A 17,756-nucleotide genomic window follows, 5' to 3' on the forward strand; every position below is an offset into this window, starting at 1 on the left:
ACAGTCGGCACCTCTGAAAGTTTCGACCGACAATCACATGCATCGATGTTTCTCAAAGTAAGTGGCACACTCCGAATCCTGCAATTCATGTCTATCCTGGAATCCGGATTGCCCCAACCATACATCATGCAGGTGGTGATGTACCATAGTAAGTACACCACACCTACCAAATCAAACTCGTCTTTCTTTTCCGTTTTCCCCCGTCCTATGCCCCCGCCCACCTCCTCGCTGGCTTCTAGACTCAGAGGCACAGGGTAGGTAGGTAGGTACCTAGGTACATTCAGCGACCTAGCTTCCCGTACGAACGGAATGTGCCTGGAGACCCGGAGGCCTCAACTGCCACCAACATGTATCGATATGTGCTTAGGTAGGTACCTCATCTGCACATATGTACATGGCTGGCGTGCTGGCATGAATGTCACTGCAGCACAGAACGAAAACATGGTGAGTGGAGGGGAATTCGTTATGACGCATGGATACCTCAAGTACCGACTGACTGAGGCAAGGGAACCAACTCGGACGTGAAATGCAGCGCAAACGCAACGCAACGAAAGCATCATGCGAGGTGGAAGATGCAAGATGCAAAATGCAAAATGATTCCAACGCTCCCGGGCGGTCGGTAGGTCGGTTCCAACATTCCACAGTGAGAGAAAATAAATCGAAACGAACAGTATACTACTGTTCTAATAAAAGCCTGACCGACCGGTCGGCCGCGGGTGAAGTTGAGGTTGAAGGTTGCATGATGGGAGTCAATACGGTACACATGACAACAACAACAACAACAACCGAATGTATAGACAGTCTACTCGACAGAGCCGAAACTCTCCCTGCAAAAAAGTAAACCGGGCAGAACTTAAGAAGCCCAAACGGGTGTTAGGTAGCCACACCTTCGTTTTCATGATTACAATCAATCACTCCTTTCAACAGTCGTCGTCGTTGTCCGGAAGCATGCATGTATGTATGTATGTATGTATGTATGTATGTATGTATGTATGTATGTACCTACCGATGTAAGATGGTTGCCGGACATCATCTTTAACCTTACATCCATCCATCCATTTATCCTGAATCCCGGGAGGGAGTCGGGGAGTCGGAGGCAGAGAGACCGGGGCAGGCGGGCGGGCGAACGTTCGTCTTCGTCAGTCGGTACTTACCTAACCAACAAGTAAGCAATCAAGTAAGCAATCAAGCAAGCAAGCAAGTACCTAAGCAAGTAGGTAGGTAGGCAAGCAAGCGACCATTAAGCGGGCACTCTTGCAGCACGTAGGTAGTTATCGTCATTGTCATCGTTGTTGGTAGGCTAGGTAGCTACCTAGGTAACTAACTGGCTGACTACCTAACTAACTTTTCCAAATAATGGCAATTACCTACATACTTAGGTACCTAGGTAGAATATATAGTACTTGGAAAACCCCGAATAGTTGGCAATTGGTACCTACCTAGTAACCTACCTACCCACGAGGATTAGAAAGGCAAAGGGGTGAGTAATGAGTTTCTGATAACATAACCACGACCACATGCACACGTACGTCGGTACGTCGTAAATGCCCGCAATCATGTCGGTACCTACCTACCTAGAGGTATGTACATGCTCATTATGTGATTGATGGTGGGGGGGGGGGCGTTTTAGATGATGCAACTAGGTAGGTAGGTAGGTAACTGGCAGTTGAACTTTTAACATACTCCTTCTTTCCGTCGTTTTCTGTACCTTGACGGTTTCTCGACTTTCCCGGTAGATAGGTAGATACTTTGGGTTTCCTGTCTGGGTTTGTTATTGTCTTGCGTGCGTAAGTGAGTAATTTGGTAAGTGTGGGTGGGTGAGTGAATAAGTGAGTGAATGAGTACGTGAGTGAGTAAGTGAGTGAGTGCATAGAGGTAGTTAGTCAAGGAACTTGGAACTCCGTCACGTCCGTCCTACCTGATCCGGGTCGGCTGATACGTAGGTACGGACTATCACGAACTATGTACATACCTCGTAGAAACGACGGGACTCGATCGATGGAAATCACATGACCGCCCGCGGCGCCGGACCTAAACCGAGATCCGGACGAAACCGTTGAAAAACGCCCCGGGATCGCCGGAGAAAGGAAATAAAAAGAGTGGGGCTACGGTAACTGAGTGGGGTGGGGGCCGCCCGCCCGCCGTGAGTGATCACAAATGGGATGATGCCCGGATGGGACTGGAGGGGAGTGAGATGAGATCTCAGCTGTTATCTCCGGTCCGGGCTGGGCGGGCTCACTCGCTCGCTCGTTGTGATTTGCGTGGTTTCAGCCGGTAAGTACGTGAGGGTGGGTGTGGCACGGGCGCGGGCACGGGCACTGGACGGGCACGGGCGTTGTTTGGTTACAGGGGTTGTACCCGAGTAGGTAACTTTTAGAGAATTCGAGAAAGGGGTGGTGGTTTTTGAGGACGAGAGGTTTTGGGTGACGGGAAGTGGAAGCTTTTGATCTTGGCGAATGGCGATAAACTGCAAGATGGAAGTCCTGGTGAGAGTAACCGTGAGATTGGCGAGGCCCGGGAAGGGAGTGAGTTTGTTCAGTTTGGTGTAAGGTTCGTTTCGTGGCTTCGTCTTCCATTCATTTGTTTGTGCGTTTATTACTTTTTTCTGCGTTTTCCTGATCTCTTATACATATTCGCATCCATTCTTTTTTCTTTTCACGATTGTCACCATCTGTTTCTTTCACTCTTGCCTTTCTTTCACCAGGGTCGAATGTTCCTAGCGCCAAACAAGCCCAATTGACTAGGTAGGTAGCACTGGTCATATGACCTTTTCAAAAAGGCAATCTTGGCTATTTCAGCCGTTCCGCCCTGCGATACTACATGGTGTAATTGTTACCTCCGGTCTGGCAACCGACTACATACCAAAGGACAGTAGGCTTGCGAGAGGAGAATTGAGGTCGCGGATGCGGACAATGACATGAACACTCCCAGCATTGAAGTCAATTCGCGATATCGGTAAAAGGTCAAATGTGATTGGCTACCTAATAACCCACTGGGAGAGTCTCGGTAATCGTCAATTACATTCACATCACCTCGGCCAGAACCCGGGGCTCGAACAACATCACCATCGAAATGCCTGCCTGCCTGCTGGTTCGTTCCCTCGTTCAACAACAATGCGCAATGAGATCAAAGAGTTCGTTGCTCGGAAACTCCCGTCCGAACCACAACCACAACCTGTCATGTGATCTCATTCGGCTTTTACCAAGGGGGTACATAGCTTTACATACACTAAGCATCTGTAGGTCGTCGGCCCTTTCGGCTTCTACGGAATCCCTCAACTCAAATCTCCTCATTCTAGTGTATGTCCGCGTGCTTGCTGCACTGCAGATGCAGATGCAATGCATGCGGAGAACCTAAGGTAACTAATGGTTGGGGTGATGCAGTGCTTACGCTGCAGGAATGTACACTAGGAATGTACACGTGAAATCGAAATTGGACCCTGTTTTGTTGTAGTTGTCTCTTTTTTGCGCTTTTTTTTTTTTCTTTCACTTTTTCCCTTGTTGCGCTGCGTTCGCCTTGTTTTTGACTGATTGATTGATTGTTTCGCACGTCTCGTTCAGGGGTCCCTTGATAGTAGGTAAACACGCAGACACGCATTGATGGGATGGGCTGAGGGACTTGGAAGATTCTCAGTCGGACAATTCGTGTCGTGTTGTTGAGAGCGAGCCAGCAAAAGAGCGAACTAAGTGGAGACGGCAACGAGAGAAAATGAATGGAATCAATCCGATTGAGGGGATTTGCCTGGAATACGTCGGTCCGTCTGACTTTGTGAAAGAAAGGCCGAAAAGACTGACCTAGGAACAAAAAAACAGCTGAGGTGGAAAGAAAAGGTCACGTCACGTCACTCCTGCCGGGCGGCATTATTATCTGTACACTACACACCACAGACAGGCACGGACTTAGTTTCGTTGTCATTCATTCCCTTCATTCTCGGAAGTCGGTCGGGTTCGTGGTGGGTTCAGGTCGTTCCCGGGCGCATCGGACGGATTTTTGACGGGCTCTGGCGGGTGTTTTTCTTTTAGTGGGCTGGCTCAGCGGGCGGGCGGGCGGGCATATCTAGCGCCAGCTACACTACACTAGACTAGTGTACGGACGATGGCGGAGATAACGGCGACTCTGACCACCACGTGGACCAGCTTTCCTCGGAAATACGTATGTACCACTAAAACCTGAGACTGGACAATGGACATTATTGGATTTGGACCAAATCGGGTAATGAGTTCGTGGTGTACGTAATGAAAGGGTCGTGATGAGGCTCTCTCAGCTCTCTTTGTTGACATTCCATCCATGTGAGATGGATGCCATCAGATTTATCATTGCGATCAACTGCGATTAGGTTGCCCTGTCCCAGCAACGTTCCTTACCGTAGAACGGAAACCCGGGAAATATAGAAGAACAGATATCGATCCCTCCTTGAGAGCGCCGAGTTGATGATGGCTGAATACCGCATCCTCTCACTCGGATCCGAGTTAGAATCCCCACGCTGTTTCTAGCCAATCATCTTGTGGCGTTATCGGCGCGCGCAGGACCCTGTCCAAAAGGTAATTGGGCAAAGCAACGTCTTGAAATGAGAAGGATGAGGTGACACTGCCAACCATTATTTTACCTGCGTTTCATGGGAAAAAGCACAGGCTTGGATTGCCCGTTGCACCTCGTACAGTCCGTCAGGACCCGACTCTGTGGGAATGAGGGCTTTCTGGACTTAGCTACATACATACTACCGACAGCTTTTTTGCCAATTTCCCGAGCTTCACCAAGTACGGTACCAAACCTGAAAGGAGTGCACTGTTGAGTGATGTCAAGGTACAGTACTGTACCTAAGGTACCCTGTATGCGACTAACGAACTCGGCCTTGTTCTTGTAACGACCCCGAATGGCAGGTGCACTTGGGGCACTACTGCAAGGCAATCGTGGTCTCAAAGTGGAATTTGTAGGACCGGAGAACTGAAAGTTGGGTGCGGTTCGAGGTAAGCAACTCCTGTCGGTGAAGGGAAGGGATCCAAGTCCGGGCGGTCCTGGTAAGAAGAGCATCAATCGGGAGCGTTGCCAAGTGGTATCTGAGTGAAATCCAACGTCTATCGGACTTGACAGTTGACGGAGACACAACGGGATGAGTTCCGCCTTTCTGGACCTCGGGAACATCTCAAAGGGGAAAAGGGTCGGTGATTAGCTGCGTGTGTCGGCTTTCAGCTCCCCCCGCATTCCAGCATTCCAGACGGGACCCTACCCGCGACCGACCCGCGATCCGTCGTCCGGTGTGTCTGTGTCTGACGAACCGAAGGGGATTGATCGGGGACGGAGATATCACAGTCCATCCAGTCTTTGAGATCGGTGGTACTAACCTCTAGAAATGGATGGGAGGTACAAAGGTACCTTAATACAATCCGCCAATGGCTGGTCCGTCTCCTGCAGTGTAAGTGTCCAGGTCACCAAGGGCAATTACTACTGGGTGGCCTCTTTTCAGCCCGCCTGTCAGTGTCGACAATAAGAGAGTTCCTGCCCTCTTGTGTCGCCGGTTACCTCGGATCTTCCTCTCCTAGTACTGTAGTGCCTGCCGACCGGAGAAGACGCATCAACTATGTAGGGAAGGAATGGATTGGGAAAGGGAGATTGCGTGGGACGGACTGACATGACACGGCAAGTGCAAGTACACACATAGTAGGTGTACATGAAAGTTGGCCCGGGGTACATTGTATTGAGCATCGACTTTGTATTTAGTACCTTACCTTTCCGATCGCCCATTTTGGTCCTTCTCTTCTTTTCTCACCTTTGATTTCACATCCCGTACAATTCACCTTGTTGCAGCTTTCAGTGTCTTTTTGGTATCTTCCTGGTAGGGCTAGCTGCCTTTTTGTATTAGTCGTTGACTCTGTCTCTGACTCGGATGCCCCCGGCTGCCCCGTGTGCCTGGTACCGAGACCGAGACAATTAATACTCCATCTGAAAGTACCTTGTTCCCGCCATCATCCGAACCCAGGCTATCTCTCTCTCTCTCTCTCTCTCTGCAAATCGCTCCCCTTTCTCCGTCCCAGGTCACATACGTACACACGTCTTGTCTTCTCTTTTTTCTTTTCCATCCTCCGGGATCCGACGTCCGACGTCGTCGCACACGTCTCTCCCAGGGCACTTAGCTAGCTAGCCAGCCAGCCAGCCAAGCCAGGAACAAGACCTGGAGAGTGTGTCCTTGGGGTTGGGTCCAGTCCAGGCCCTTCATCCAAACAGTGCCCAGTCGTCGCCAATCTCGGGTGCGTCTGTTCCTGGCAGACAGACGGGCCACTGCACAGTCTCCACCAGGGGAAGCTGCTGCTGATCACTGTCACAATCCCTCCTCGATCCAAGATTAACAAGATCCCGCCCACAAAGAAGAGAGCAAAGCTGGTTTTCCCCCAGGTCAATTGATTGCGCATATTGAAGAGGCATCTATCCGGCCATCCAGGCAGTGAGTGCTTCGAGCGGAACTGGCGAGAAAGGGAACGGACTAGCCCCTGTGTGTGTGTGTTTTGGTAACAAGCACAGCAACTGGGAAGGAAAATCGTTAGCAAGAGGCAATTATCTGGCTTGTTGTGGTTACCGCTTGATATTGTTCGGAATCCGGATATGACCAAGTTCAACAACTGACGGGTTCAAAAATGACCGTCCCGATGGAGGGTATCGAATCCACACCGGCATCGGATCCGGCACCGGCACCGGCACCAGCGGCGGCACAGCAGTCGGACCACTCGGGGGGTCCATTGCCGCCAATCCACACCCTGCCAATGCCGCCAGCTCCGGCAACCAACAACTCCAACAACAACAACAACAACAGCTCCAACCGTCCGTTAACGCCGCCCGTCCAAGCCGTTGCAGCAGCAGCAGCACCACCACCGCCGCCACCTCAACTTCCACCTATTACGGCTTTCCCACCCTACCAAGACCAATATCAACAATCGCCACATCAACACTCATCACCATGGCAACCCATCCACGTCCCCGGACTAACCCCTCCAAGTCAAACCTCGTACCAGCCGTCGCCGTCATCCGCACTCACGCCGTCGCCCACTGCTGTCAATCCCACCCCGCAACAACAACATCAACAACAGCAAATCACCCTGCCCGGTCCGGCGTCGTTATTAAACACCCACCACACCAACGCGTACCTTTCCGTTGTTGCCGCATCTACGCAGCCGCCCAGCATCGCAATCCCGTCAATCACCACTATTCCATCCCATGCCGCCCGCCAGGAACGGGCCCGTCAGGACCAACCGAACCGACAGGGACAGGGCCAACCTAAGAGGCGTAACCGCCCCGCTGTCTCATGCATCCCATGCAGAGGCCGCAAAATCAAATGCGACAAACAGAAGCCGTGCGAAAGCTGCGTCAAGTCCAAATATATCAAGGGTCCCTGCAGGTACGATAAGAGTCGGTTACCCAAGGAAAAGAGGTGGCCAGGCGAAGCAGATTCGAGAATTCCTTCGCCAGAACCGCAACAGCGACAACAACAACAACCGTCTATCCAGCCTGTTGATCCGAACATTGGTGGTGCGCCATATGCCGTCGTGAAGGCGGAAGAGAGGACTTCCATGCCTGGGCCGCCGCCTACTGTGGATATACCATATCGCGACTCCGAGTCTGTTTCTTCGGACGGGTATGACGGCGGATCAGCTAGTCCCCGGCTGCCGCCCGTATCGTCGGCTTCCAGTCCGTTTCCTCGTCATGCCCATCCGGTGTCTGATGCGGAGGGAACTGAGGCATTGAGGAGGGAGGTGTGGATGTTGCGACAGCAGGTCGAGGAGTTGACACATCGACAGCAGAACCAGGAGCAGCAGCAACTGCCACCAGGACAAAGGCCGTTGCCGGAATTTAGACCCAACTCTCAGGCTGGCGATAATCGCTGGCCCATCAACCAACTCGTGAGTAGTACCTCTCCCGCCCTCCTCCATGGAGCACTTGCTTTTGCGTTACCACCACGACTCTCCAGACTGATATGTCGCTTGATACCTAGTTCCCACTAGTCACTAGCGCCAGCTACAAAGTCTTCAAGGAACCTAACGATAACGGCAAGGCCTTGACCAACCTCCGAACATGTACCCTTCTCTCGCAGAAAATCGAGGAAGCACAATCCGGAAGCATCCATCCCCTCGGCTTCAGCGACATCGGCGGCATTCTCCCCCTGTCGTACCGCCAAGACGCCCAACGTCTAGCCGAAGCCTACTTCCGCACTTTCGAGAGCGTCTACCGCATTTTGCACGTGCCTACCTTCTGGACGCGGTTTGGAGAGTATTTTGGTGGTCAGCTTGACGGCCAGCTCGCCAAGGCCTTCCTTGTCCAGCTTCAGCTTTGCATGGCTATCGGGTCGGTCTTTGAGGATGCCGGCGGTTCACTGCGGAAGTATCAGGAGAGATGGATTCAGGAAGGCCAGTCGTGGCTTCTCCTTTGTCCGCCGACGAACCTTGCCGGGTTGCAGACTATGTGTCTTTTGCATCTCGCCAAAGAGGTCTGCGGATTTGGCGGAAGTGGGGGTGAAGGAATCTACAACTCGGCCGGTTCTCTGCTGCGAAAAGCCATGTGTCTAGGCCTAAACCGGGATCCTGACGCGTCCATGCCCATTTACCAAGCCGAACTGTGTCGACGATTATGGGCCACCATTTTGGAAATGCTTGTCCAATCGAGCTTGGACACCGGCCTTCCACCGGGTATCTCGCTCACCGAATTCGATACTAGCCCGCCGGCAAATTACGACGACGAGCAGCTTGCCCCCTCGAGCTCGGGTCCCCGTCCCTCCGGGACATTCACGCAAACGACCATCCTTGTCGAATTGCACCGTTCGTTTCCTGTGCGGTTAGCTATCGCTCAACATCTCGCCACGCTTCTCAACTCCCCCAACACAAAGCCCCCGGCAGTCGAATCCGGACCGACGACGAAGTCTCTCAGCACCGAACTGATAAGTGCATCGCGTGCACTAGCGGGCACGCTTCAACCGGGCTACGACCCTGCCGGCATCCTGCCGAATAGGATCTCTGCGTTCCAGCTTCGGATGGCGGAGATGTTAGTGGACCGGTTTTTTCTGGGGTTAAACTTGGCCTTGGTAAAACGCTTGGAGGTGGAAATGCCAGAAATTCGGACATATTGCGGCGCAGCAGCCGGCACAATCTGGAGGGGTGTTGTTTCGGGTCTAGGCAACCAAAGAGAAACAGGAGGAAGCTGTGGGAAAGGAGCGGCGCAACGTCATCAAATGGACGACTTCACGACCCTGGTAAGCCGCGGAAGCGGAACCTCGTATCATGCAACCGCCACGGTGGCCGTTTTGACTCTGCTGGTGGAATTGAGGCGGCAGATGGAGGAGGAGTGGGAACAACGAGGACTCCGACATGACTCAACCTCAACAGCCTCACCAAGCAACAAGAACAACAACTGGGAAGAACAAAGCACATCAGCAGAAGCAACAAGACAAGAATTCCTAGACCTGGCTTGTTCAGCTGTCGGCTGGATTTTTGGCAGAATCCAGCTTGCGAGCGTGGATACAGGGGCGTATGTTTGGATGTACCTGCTTTACTCGGCGGCTTTGGAAGAGGTGAAGGCTTTGCAGAGGAGGTGGGTGGCACATTTGCGGCAGCAGGATTTGTCCTCGACTTCTCTGACAGACGCCAATGTGGAAAGACAAAGGGAAGAACAACTGAAAGAGCTGGTGAAGGAGCGAATTGCGAGTGATTTGAACAGGGTTGCTGAGCTTTTGAAGGAGGTTTGGCAATTCTCGAAGGAGGTGAATGGGACTGGCAATGACAATGGAAGTGAAAGCAATGGTGGATTGGCCGGGCGGCAAAGCAATGGCGATACTGCTGCATTGGCGGGCAGGGCCGCTGGCGAAACAAGCTTGGAGCTGGAGAAGATGGCAGAGAGGGGAGAGCGTCCAGTAAGTTATATTTGTTACCCCAATGTTTACTGCCCCCGTCGGCCCTGTCCGTGCTGATTGCTGTGCGCTGTGCGCTATGTCCCACTGTCGATGTTGGTCACCATGCTTGAGCCAGGCAGTGAGGGCCAAGTGTGCTTTAAGTACTTGGTCGTTCTTGCTTGTCTATTTCGGTTCTTTGGCCGCGCCCTGATCCATTCCTGACTGACGTTATCGCTTCTCCCAGGTCATCCGCTTTAACTCGGTCTTTGATCTGAGAAATTACAAACTTGTTTATATGCAGGAGTTGATGGACTAATCTATGGTTAATTGGATCGGACCGAATCGGGGGCGGTAGAGAGTCGGCAGCGGTCGGAAAATGTGGGGCACAGAACGGGCCGGGTGTGGATTATTGCTTCATTACAAGGAAATAAATGGTTGGGAGAGAAACAGGGCAATAAATGGTCAAGCAAGTGTGTGTGCGGGCATCTTGGGCACAGGAGAAATGAGGCCTATGTGTGTTGTCAGGTATTTGGGGGCTGTCGTCGATTCCTTGGAGGATCTGACGCTTGCATTCGGTTGCCCCCGGGTGGTTACTTGGTCATGGTTGCTCTATGGACAGAGTCATCAAGCTCAATGCATCGATATATGCATCAACATACAACGTGGAGGGTATTCTTGGGATATTCCTAGTCAATGGGGACATGGATGATTGAAAGTGTCACGTAGGTGGCCGACACCAGTAACATAGGATAGAGTAGACACGTTCCGTCTTGATTGAAGCCATTGAATAATAGCTTTACCAACGCTTAGGGACTTCGTCCAAACAGATGAGGGCTATGGAATTGCTCTTAATCACGTTAACATCAATTTTCTCCCTCACAAGTCACTCGGGGTCATTGTCAATGCTAACAGCGAAGTTTGGAATGACCAGATTACTAGAAATTGAGACTGCATGCATGGGCTACGATGATTGATTTTATGTTTATTGTTTACGGAATCATATTTGTAGCTTCGTAATTCTGGGTCTTTGCTGGTAGCAGAGGGTGCGTATAGGTTTTGGAGGGGGAACTGAACAAGAAATAACTTGATTACCTCCTCCACACTCGGAAGCCAGGTGTCTCCCACGTGAAATGTCCAAGTGTTTGTCGGGGTATCTCTGAGGCTTCAGCAATACGAGGCGGATCATGCAGGTATAAGATGTACGCCAGTCAGTCGCCAGCAGGAACATGGAAGGAACTGAAAGTTGGTTGAGTTGGAGGAGGCAAAACCAAGTCCAGTCCCACAGTCCCACAGTGAAGGTGCAGCTGCCCGGTTCCATCACCAGCGTTGCTCACGGTTCGTGGGTAGAATAAAGGGAGTGGGTTGGTTGATTACCTAGGTAGGTTAACTAACGGTTCCTCACCGTGACCACCAGTTAAATATTGCAGACTGCATCGTTCGGAATCCATACGCCCTTGCCATGGCACCTTCCAAAGGCAACAGAGAAGGAGAAGGTAAGTACCGATACCCCAGCCATCACCAGAAGTCCACGACCTGCAGTATTCAACCGTGGGTCACGGTGGTAAACCGTTAGTTAGCCTGATTAACCAACCAACCCACTTGGAACATGCAATGGTGGTGTTCAAAGTATTGGCGGGGTATTTAGTTGGCTTTCTGGGCCTTTTGGTCTTAGTCTTCCTCTTTCTAATCAACCACCCTCCAACTACTCTTCCACCGAAGCCTGGCATTGGCACCACGAGTGGCTGCACACTACTCCCTTTCATTCCATCCACGAACCTCGAGTACCGGTGAAAACCAGGCTGCAGGGTCAAGTTGCTACAAACCAAGCCCGAAGACAATGACCTACTCCAAAAGACACCTGGCCTCAAAGCATCTTCATGTCCCATGTATGCAAGCACGAACCATAGGGTCGTAATCTGCCATAGTATGTGAGTAAACCGGGCATAGAAAGCTACGTGCATTCAGATAACACGGGTATAGACACAGCTGCCTGCCCTTGGAAAAACCAGTCAGTAACAGGTTCTAGTGAACACCACGTACATGCCTACATCGTCCCAACATGGCACGCCTCACATATATCACGTCTACCGCCCGGAAGTCCGAAGCCGGTCCCTCCCCCAAGAAAATCCGTGGCATAGGTGTCCAAGTTGGTGGTAGCAACGGGCACAAAACACGGTACAAAAGGCCACCCTTCTCCCCTCTGCTGTCCGTCCTCCCTTTGGCTTTCTTTTCCCCCCTCTCTCCCTCTCTCGAAGCACACTTATAAGAGTGCAGCCCAACCCACTTTTTCATTTTTCTTTCTTCCACACTCTCTATCCATCCATCACTGAACCAAGCAACCAAGTACACATTCATTGCACACCACCAAGCCCATCCACGACCATTCTCAAGAAGGTATCGGCGGGATGGTGGACCCCCCACCCGAGGAGATGCATGAATTGCATCGCATCTACACCCCTTCCGGCTCCAGCTCGTCTGCCTCCTCCATGTCCTCCTCCATGTCCTCCTCCGACCTGAACTCCAACGACATCAACATGAACGACAAGATCCAGCATGACAACATGAACAAGCACGACGACAGCTTGGACCCGCCGCCAAGTTACAGCCCGTACCCCCCACCCCCTCAGACCAATTCTTCTCCTCCCTCTCCCTCTCCTCCTTCGAGTAGCAGTTCTCCTTCTCCTCCTCCTCCTCCTCCTCCCCTGACTAGTCCCCCTCCCTCAACCAATCCATCTTCTTCTTCTTCTTCTTCTTCTTCTTCTTCTTCTCCTCCTCCTCCTCCTCCTGCATCAGCAGCAGCGCCAGCTACTGCTGCTAGTGGTAGTGGTAATGGTAATAACCACCCCGAGCCCGAGCATCGTCCTGCTCCCCAGTCATCTTCTTTCTCTCGGCAGAACTTGGCCACCACCCTCTTCGGCTTTCTTCTTCTCCTGGTATTTGGATACCTCCTCATTGCGTATGTGGTGATTCCGGGGTGGAAGGAGGTGGTAGGGAAAGGGAAGGGGGGGATCGAGGAGGCCAAGATGAGGGGTGCACATGGTGCACATGGCTCGAGTGAGGTGAGTTACACATCCCCTTACCTACCTCTACCACCTGATAACAATGAAATGGGAAGGAGATACTAACATGACAAAGGCACAACCCCAATTCGACATGGACCAAAATAGTAGCACCGTACAAGTTCTTCCAATGGAACTTCGTTCTCTCAAATCAGCAGCAGCAGACGATAAAAACAACAACGATAACGAACTGAACGGGCGCGGCATGACCCCCACTCAGACAGACAAAACCTACCATGTCTCCAACAGACATGTAGTCCCGCAGTTGGCGGGCACCGCAGTCCCCAAGGGAATCAGTGCCGAGGAACTAGTCAGTTACAAGCCGGAAGATTGGATGCAGGCTGCTAGCGGGTTTGCGGTTCAAGATCACCAGGATACAACTTCCTCTTCTAACGATGACGGAGCAGCAGCAGCCCTGAGAAGAAGAAGTCTTCAAGCGGGTGGTGTTGCTCGTTTGCGTCGTCGTCGTCATCGTGGTGTCCCCGAACAGCCAGCTGATGATGAACCAAAGTTGAAGCAACAATTATTCCAGCTTGGATCAGGGGGTTGGTTGACTTTGACGCCTACTGGCACTGCTGCTGCTTCCCTTCCTACTGGTACTTTGTCTGCGTCCGATCACCAGCATCACGGTCTCGATAGCGGACTCAAGAAAGAAGAGAAAGAAGAAGAGGTGCCTCCGCGTGAAGAAATGGTGGAGGTAACCAAAACCAGGGGCAGAAGAACCATCCACCCTAAAATCCCGGTGCCAATCTCCGCTTTGCATCCGTCTGCCTCTACTGCTGCTGCTGTGGACAATGTTTCCACGGACGATGGAAGGCTGGGGCTGTTAACGACTTGGCATGATCATTTGCCTGTTGTTCCACCTTCCTTAACACCGGCAACAGCAACAGCAAAGCCTGAATTGTCATCGTTGTCGTCGGACCAGCAGAAGAATGAGAAACACCCCCACCGCTCCGACCTGGAAGCAGCTCATCAAGAAAAGCCACCCATGGATGATCGGTTTGGGAGGATGCAGCAGGACAACAACAACAACGGTAACGCGTATGATAAAAGGGGTGAGTCCTGGACGAAGCCGAGGATCCCTGTACCTGTCAGTAGAGGTACCAAGGAGGGGGCGGCTGCGGCGGGGGCGGTTGAGTCTACTCCCACTCAAACTGCTGCTGCCACTCCTACTGCTACTGCCAGCAGGGAGCCGACCTCTAAGAAGAGTTCAGGGGCGGTTACGAACTTGGAAAAGGGAGAGAAGTATGGGACAGGAGCGGAGGGGGGGTTGCACGCAGATAACTCGAAAATGATGCAGAAGGGGGGCCAAGGTGTGCCTCTTGCGGATGGGAGGGTGAGTTTTTTTTCTTTTTGTTTCCCCCTTCCCCTTTTCTCCTTTTGTTTCTTCCTCTTCCCCTTTCTTCCTTTACTTGACTTTTCTTTTTGCCCTTGTTCTCTTTGCACTTATGTTTCCCCCTTTCACTGTGAAAAAGAGAAGAAGTTACTAACAAGTGCAACAAACAAACAGACCTACTACCCCCCTTACAATAACAACAACGTCGACAGCGCCAACCATTACAACAATAACAACAACAACAACAACTTTGCTCGCCGTCGTGATCGCGACCAGCAGTACCACGGTTGGCCTACACTCACACCACCACCACCAGGGGCACAAGGGAAAAGTAGCGCCAGCAGTAGCCGCGCAGCAGGCGGCGGCGGCGAGTGGGTGGTGGGAAATACACCACGAAGTGGAGGCATCCACACTCTCGGAGGTCCGGGCCGTTATTCTGCAGCTACCGCTGCTGCTGCTACTCGTCGTCCAGCGGTGACGGCGGCGGCACCTGCTGTTGCTAACGCTGGTACAGTAGTAGCTGCTGCTGGTGGTCATCAGTTGTATGGTGGTGCTGCTGTTGCCCCTGAGTCGTCTTCTTCTTCTTCTGCAAGTAAGCATGCTGCTGCTGCTGCTCTTGGTGGTGGTGGTGCTGCTACCGCTCCGAGTAGTCGTCCCACGGCCGGCGCTGAGATGGTGGTTCACAAGAACAAGAACACACCTAGACACGCCGCCGCCGCTTCGTCGGCCTCTGCTGCCTCTGCTTCTGCCTCTGGTACTGCCATTTCTTCCACCACTGCGGCTTTCTCGCAGCAGCAGCGCGGTGCTGGCCGTCTTGAGTACTGGCAATATGAAAAGAGCGAGAAGGAGGAGGAGGAGGATGAGGGGGACAGTAGCACCATTAGAGCCACTGTTGCTGCTACTACTACTAATAACATCAAGGGTAAAGGTAAAGGAAAGGGCCACCATGGACATGGAAGTTTCCACGCGCGCCGCTCCTCGCGACCTGCTGCACCTGTCACAGGCGTCACTCATCGTCATCATCATTCGTGGGCAAACAACAACGGCGATGACGAGGTTATTGAGTACGGCGGCAGCAGCAGCAGCAGCAACGCACTCATGAAACTCCCTCGCTCGGGTGTTGTGGAGACGGGCGGTCTGAGCACCACCACTGAAGAAGAAACCGAAGGCTCCAACGCCGCCGACGGGTCTTTGGAGGAGGAGGAGTCCGAGGATCAATCTCATCGCTTGTCGTCCGAGTCACCTGAGGAAGTTGAGGAGGTTCATCACCAACGCGGTGGTGACCACAAGGCTTTGATTTCTTTGCATTATCCGAATCAAAAGGTCAAGGAGTGGTGGAATCACTTGATTCGGGGACGGATTGGGGGCGGTGGTATTGATCATCATCATAATCGAAAGGGGCTGAAAGGGGGGGAGAAGGGGATCAAAATGGTGAAGGAGACTGACACGACGGACACGGCGACGGTGGGTTGTGACGAGAAGAAGAAGAAGAAGAAGGGGATGAAGTGTGGTCTGGAGATTGTCGTCTCCAAGACGTCTGCGAACGGCAGTTCCGTGACGGCCACTGCTTCATTGACAGTCAAGGCCTCGCCGAAGTGGTGGACTCCTCATCCCCATTTGAAGACCACGAGCGTCGCCTCTGCTGCGTCTGCCTCCGCTGCCTCCGGTGCCTCTATCCTCTCCGCCACTCCCACTCCTGCCACCCCCTCTTTCTCTCCCAGCCCAACAACTCCCACTGCCACTCCCACCCTCATTGCTGCTCCTCCCGCCGGCGCCGTCGCCAACACCAAGTTGCCCGGCACCACCCTCATTTCTTCCTCCCTCCCCCCCGAAAACAGTAATGTCCCAGGGACGCCCACCACCCTTCGCAATCCCAACCCCAACCCCAACCCCCCAAAACCCCAATTCCCCCAAGAAAAAAGCCGCCGCGCCGTCCCACCCGACTACAACGACCCCCACCGTGGAACCATCGTCGTCCCAGGCATTTTGGAAATCCACCTCACGCCCGAAGAAGCCAAGCCGGAGATTATGAACGCCAAGTACGACTACTGGGAGTTTATCATGCCGCCCGATGTGTACTATGTCTCGGACCAGGACTCGCCTTTTAATCCGTACGGGCAGGCCGAGAGGAGGAGACGTAACCTGCTGCTGGAGGAAACTGGTAGAGGTACCTTGACCTCGACCGTGGAAGAGAACAAAAGAGCGGAGGACGACGCAGGGAGAGAAGGAAGGGAGGAAAGGGAACATGGAAGAGAACACGAAAGGGAGAAAAGAGGAGGAGGAGAAGAAGAAGAAGAAGAAGAAGAAGAAGAAGTAGGGGCAGGGGCAGGGAAAAAACATGAAAGGAGAGCAGCGGCACAAGCGCAATGAGAGGGATGAAGATGGTTGGGTGTGATGATTATTTCAAGAGGGGGTAGGTCCGAGGGGGTGGTGGATAACGGGACGTAACGAAAGAGCAGGAACAGGAGAAGGATGGGTTGGGGATGCAGGAAGGGAGGGAGGGCGTAGGTGGTAGTAAAAATCGCTTGTGCAAGTTTTGTATGCCTTTTGCTTGTGAAATCTGCACAGGCGATTTTTACTGCCACCTGGGGGGAAAGGGGGGAAGGGGTGGACGTTTTTTTTTTTTTTTTGTCGTTCCCTTTGTCTGGAGTTTGGAGTTGATCTTGATAAGGGAGGAGTAGGTTGAGGAGGTGCCGGAAGAATGTATCATGTGGAGCAATAAGAAACGAAATGCAAGAAAAAAAAAACACATGGACGAGGAGGTTTTGAAGGAGTTTTCTATGGGGTTTGATTCTTTTCATGGAGTCGAGGGAATTGTAAACAGGAAGCGAAAATGGAAAGCGATGAAGGTGGAAAACTAGAAATGAACAGGAGGTCAGGAGAGGAAGAAGAAACAGGGGGGACATGGAATTGCCAAAAAAATTCAGTAAAGGAAAAAAAAAAAAAAAAAAAAAAAAAAAAAAGAGACGGAGGAGGAAGAAGAAGGGGGATTTTGCACGACCTGTTACTACACTCAAATCAGTCAATGTGAGATTTCATCTCAATTGTCGTCGAGGTGGTCAAGAAACGATATGGGGATCTGATTAAGCTGGTGATAGAGCAGAGGGCAGATAGATGTAAAAGACTGCCTGCTATCGACCTAAGAATCTGAAACGTGATGTCAAACCGCTACTTGCCCGTACGTGTGTGATATGCTTGATGCCTTGTAGAAAAGATGAGGATGGTTTCCCAAATATCCCGCGTCTTGGTAAGCGAGGTTGCCGTATGGTGTGGTCGTGGCCGTGGACATCGAGCGAGCATCGGGCGACCGGAGATGTGGTGGCTGCGCAAGTCGCAACTTGTGACGTTGGCGAGGACAGAGACAAGCATTGAAAGACGTGTGCTGGGTGGGCATGGAGCGCGGATGGGCATTCTTCATAATCTGTTGCTGGATAAGTCGGGTAGATAGATTCACGAAGCGGCCATGGTTTGTCTAGGCAAGTCTCTGGTCGTC

The 17,756-nt window shown here is 52.2% G+C and overlaps 2 protein-coding genes across 2 annotated transcripts; both read left to right on the forward strand.

The window, feature by feature from the left end:
• Positions 1-6,629: 6,629 nt before the first annotated feature.
• On the forward strand, positions 6,630-10,184 carry B0T23DRAFT_327553 (uncharacterized protein; the record flags this gene model as incomplete). Its single annotated transcript, XM_062835627.1, has 3 exons — positions 6,630-7,889; positions 7,982-9,889; positions 10,113-10,184. The coding sequence occupies 3 exons, from the start codon at positions 6,630-6,632 to the stop codon at positions 10,182-10,184; spliced, it is 3,240 nt and encodes a 1,079-aa protein (XP_062687931.1).
• A 2,061-nt stretch (positions 10,185-12,245) lies between these two features.
• On the forward strand, positions 12,246-16,633 carry B0T23DRAFT_367860 (uncharacterized protein; the record flags this gene model as incomplete). Its single annotated transcript, XM_062836428.1, has 4 exons — positions 12,246-12,927; positions 13,004-14,263; positions 14,438-14,779; positions 14,951-16,633. The coding sequence occupies exons 1-4, from the start codon at positions 12,274-12,276 to the stop codon at positions 16,631-16,633; spliced, it is 3,939 nt and encodes a 1,312-aa protein (XP_062687932.1). The 5' UTR covers positions 12,246-12,273.
• Positions 16,634-17,756: the final 1,123 nt, after the last annotated feature.

Source organism: Neurospora hispaniola (genome assembly GCF_033458365.1).
Source record: "Neurospora hispaniola strain FGSC 10403 chromosome Unknown B0T23scaffold_12, whole genome shotgun sequence".
NCBI classification, from domain to species: Eukaryota; Fungi; Ascomycota; class Sordariomycetes; order Sordariales; family Sordariaceae; genus Neurospora; species Neurospora hispaniola.